This window comes from Frankliniella occidentalis, unplaced genomic scaffold (genome assembly GCF_000697945.3).
Source record: "Frankliniella occidentalis isolate FOCC.00 unplaced genomic scaffold, Focc_3.1 Scaffold219, whole genome shotgun sequence".
In the NCBI taxonomy this organism is placed as follows: Eukaryota; Metazoa; Arthropoda; class Insecta; order Thysanoptera; family Thripidae; genus Frankliniella; species Frankliniella occidentalis.
Window position 1 is genome coordinate 108,870 of NW_026267345.1, and position 3,856 is coordinate 112,725.

Below are 3,856 nucleotides of genomic sequence, written 5' to 3' on the forward strand. Positions count from 1 at the left end.
TACTGGTTCGAGGGTAATGTGAAAGGGAAACTTATGAGTCGGGTGCATCTAGACGGAAGGAAACGAAAAAGGTTTTTGGTCCAAGACGATCGGAATCGAAATGGCGGAGTTATCTTCCCCCAAATTAACAATTTGACTATTTTTGCATCCTTTTACCGTTTTGGGGTCTAGCAACTTTGCCGTTTTGACTCTCATCTGATACAAGTATATAAGACATTTCCTTTTTAATTCTAAAAGAGGAATCTAATACTTCACAGCTCGGAAATATTCCAAACCTCATCTATCGCCAGGTTCTTTCGCGATTTAGAAAGCTCGTAATTTGTCCAATCCAAAACATACTAACTTTTAGCGTGGTCGGCTGCAGTGTATGGGGGGGGGAGTTTATTCTTACACACACAGAGACAGACAAAGACAGTCAAAGTGATACTTTGAAGATTGTTCCAGTGTAATAAACACACTATGGATTGTCCACTTAATTATTTATATAGTCCTAACTATCTACAGCAGAGTACCGTCAGGATATATCACCGTAACGGTGTGGATTGTAGCACAGAAATGCTGTAACAGACCTGGCGACAAATAACGGGGTGGTCCGTAGGAAATTGCCCTATTTTTTCGAACAGTGCGAGAACACCCGACCACACGAAAACAGACAAATTCCGACCATCCTTTGGACGTGACATGCTATTGATTTTCTGAGTTTTTCTACCGCTCTAATGGATTCTGATGGCGTAAGGAGTAGCGCAGAAACCTGTTACTGCAAACAACCACTGTACGACACATCGAAGTCAATTCGATATCGATTAAAACATCCATTTCTAACTGGGTTAGCCCCTCTGCTGGCTTTTGGAAGCATTCAGGAAGGTGAGCTATGAACAATAAGCCTGCCAGCAGCTCCCGTGCACGTATGTCAAAGTCATGCTAAAATACATACCCAGATAGAAAGACTCGAAGCGTCACACGTTACTCCCAAACTGTTGCATTGGCTATAGCTCTCGTATGCCAATGCCAATTCCCTGGTAGAGAAGCCAACTAAGGTAATTGCTTCGCACGAATCGTTACCGCACAGTGCTATATTAATTGATGTCATGCCGGTTTCGAAGTTAACGGTTGCCTCCAGTATATCGCCAACTGCTATCTCATCTGCAACTAAAGTATGACAAGTATAAGTCAGTTGTGCCGGTTAGCTGAGCAGTAGCGAAGCCGCGGTGAAAAAATTGCTGAGCTGGAAGCGCTTTTAAGTTAGCAAAGCAGTCTGGAAGCTGACGTAGCTGGCTTTATGCCTGAGTTAACTGGTTTTCACACTGTTAAACAGAGTTGTAAAAAAATCACTTTTGAAACAATACAGCTGTTAATAAACAACAAGTGCTTCTTTCATTTGATTCCTCACGAAACTTGTGCCATCCGGCTTATATTGGCCCACAACAGAAACTACCTGGTATTAGTTTGCTATAAATGTACAAGAGGAGAGTGGTTAATTTTGTTAGCAACAGATTTTCGTTCATAAACAACACACTCGTAATATTACAACTGTTTTTTCCAGGAGCAAAACAAAAGTTACTGTTTTTGGTCAGAAACTTTGTTCCCGAGATTTTTCTCAATGTTGTTTTTTTACAACATGTGTTGCTAACAAACTTAGCTACACTTTCGTTGTTAATTTACAACAGTTTTTTTAACAGTGCAGGCGCAAATAACTGAACACTTTTTAAGCTATACTTTTTTGTTACTGTCAGCTAGTATCAGTTAAAGTCAGCATTTAGCAGTTAGATTTGGAGGTGACTGAAAGCTGAATCAGAAAAGATCACCCAAATCAGGCTGATCGTGTACTGTGCTACACCTGAAACATACTGAACGGCAGTCAGTTTGTTGTAACAACTACGTAGTTGTAGGTCAGCTTGATTTAGGGTACTAATATTTTACTGATCTTAACTGATTCAGCTTTCATTCAGCTTTCAGTCAGCTCGAAATTTAAGTGATAAATACTGACATTAACGAAAAAGTATAGCTGAAAAGTGTTTACCTATTTGCGCCCAAAAAACAGTTAAGTCTGGGTTAAGGCCAGCTACGTCAGCTTACGGACAGCTTTACTCAGTTAAAAGCGAGGGGGTAATCACTACAGAAAGTAGGTGTGCTTGATGTACTATATTCCATGTCGAGTTTTTACAAATCAGATTGTCGGCATACCTCACTCCACAAACAGAAGTTTCTGACATTCGAACACATTAAAGGGCGCGCCAAAATGTCACACTCAAAAGAGTGTGGGAACAGTGTGTCATGCAGAGAAAAGTGTGTCATATAGTACTACTAGGTGATTTTCCAGATTTATAGATTTTCCTGAGAATCCCAGGGCCGGAAGTAATAAGTAAAATGGAATCAGAAAAAGCGGAACCAGAAGTTGAATGCTAGCCGCTAGACTATGATAAATACGTGATTCTCTTCCATTCATTTGGTTATTCTCAAGAAAACCCGATGAAACCACGTTTATTTCTCATACCCCGACACCTCGCATGCCACCGCTGGCTACGCTTTTTTTTATTTCATTTTACTTCTCACTGTCGGTCCTGAGATTCACTGAAATATGCCCTATAGGCATTGACAGACACATCAAGTTTGGTTGCACGCGCTGTTAGAGTGATGTGGTTAATTGAAGTTCCTATTGTTTTTTCTTGAGGCAAAATTTCCTTGTTTAGTGTGCGTACAATTTTAATGGTGGTGTTACTTCTAGATCCCTGACTACTCGTTATTCAAAATTGAACTGTGCTTTTCATTTTCTGTTATCGACAGGAGTATGGTTTCTTTCCAATTTTCGGATTTGAGACCTCCTGATAAGGACTTTTCAATTTTTCTGCTCATATTTGGCGTAAAAGATCATCTAGCGCCTAATAGGTCGTGGATACAGAAAAACAGACGCAGTTTCACGAGAATAGCTTAACTTTGGTTCTACTTACCAGCGCAGCCATCTACCTCATCAGACGCATCGCTGCAGTCTACAGAACGGTCGCAAAGACGGCCCTGAACACATTGAAAATTGGCACAATGAACCAATGACGCCTCTCTGCACCCATCTGCCAAACAAGTGTACAAGCAAAGATTTTTGAACAGTGCCGAAAGACTTGAACAACTTGCATGTAGGAGAGTGTGTATCACCGATTTAACTTTAATGTTCGATGAAGGCTTTACCTCAGCCAAACCCTGTTCTATAAAATCTTCTAGCAGGAACCTTCAGGGTACAAATGAAGACTAATTGTATTCGCAGAATGGTGTGTTTTTCTTAAGATCTGCCATTTGCATCGCTGCCCCAAAAGACTAGCCTATCTGTTATGCGGCGCTCTTTGCAGCGCTGTCTCCTTCTCATTGTGGTTTTGCTAATATTGACAGTAGAAAACAAGTTGCAAGGTGTACCAAATGAATTTGCTACATAATAAATCTGCTCGTTCTGTACGGAATTTGTTTTGTGCTTGCCAGGGCACGTTGTTTTTGGTTATGTGCATGTAGCGCCTGCAAAGCAGTAGGTAGGCAATCCCGCCATGCAGTCATGTGACATTGGTGGTGGTACGTGATGCTGGTAGGAGTTCTGGTTCCGGGGTTTGAAATGGCGGTGAAGTCTTCTTGCCGTATGTTCACGGCAAAAAAATTGTCCCCGGATTCAATTAAACTTTTTTTGCATTTGGCATTTTACATTTGGTGTATGCCTAGCGTCCTAGGTGGCCCCATTCCTGGGGCAAAAAGTCTGTTTTTTCACTTTTGAAAAATAAGGAGAATTGAGAATTTGTAAGTAGGGATGGGGAGTGGGCTGGAACTTGTGAGTTGGCACAAGCATCTATGAGATGAAAAGATTCAAATATTGTTTAAAATA

At 41.0% G+C, this 3,856-nt stretch overlaps 1 protein-coding gene across 3 annotated transcripts in view; it reads right to left on the bottom strand.

Annotated features, from left to right (window-relative positions):
* LOC113214135 (low-density lipoprotein receptor-related protein 12) overlaps window positions 1-3,856 on the bottom strand; it is a 68,871-nt gene that overhangs the window by 19,756 nt on the left and 45,259 nt on the right. For all 3 annotated transcript variants that reach the window (XM_052272700.1, XM_052272699.1, XM_052272701.1), the window contains 2 exons: window positions 2,949-3,065; window positions 935-1,149 (listed from right to left, as the gene is read on the bottom strand). In XM_052272700.1, the coding sequence (XP_052128660.1) occupies window positions 935-1,149; window positions 2,949-3,065 (332 nt within the window). The remainder of the gene's footprint in view (window positions 1-934; window positions 1,150-2,948; window positions 3,066-3,856) is intronic.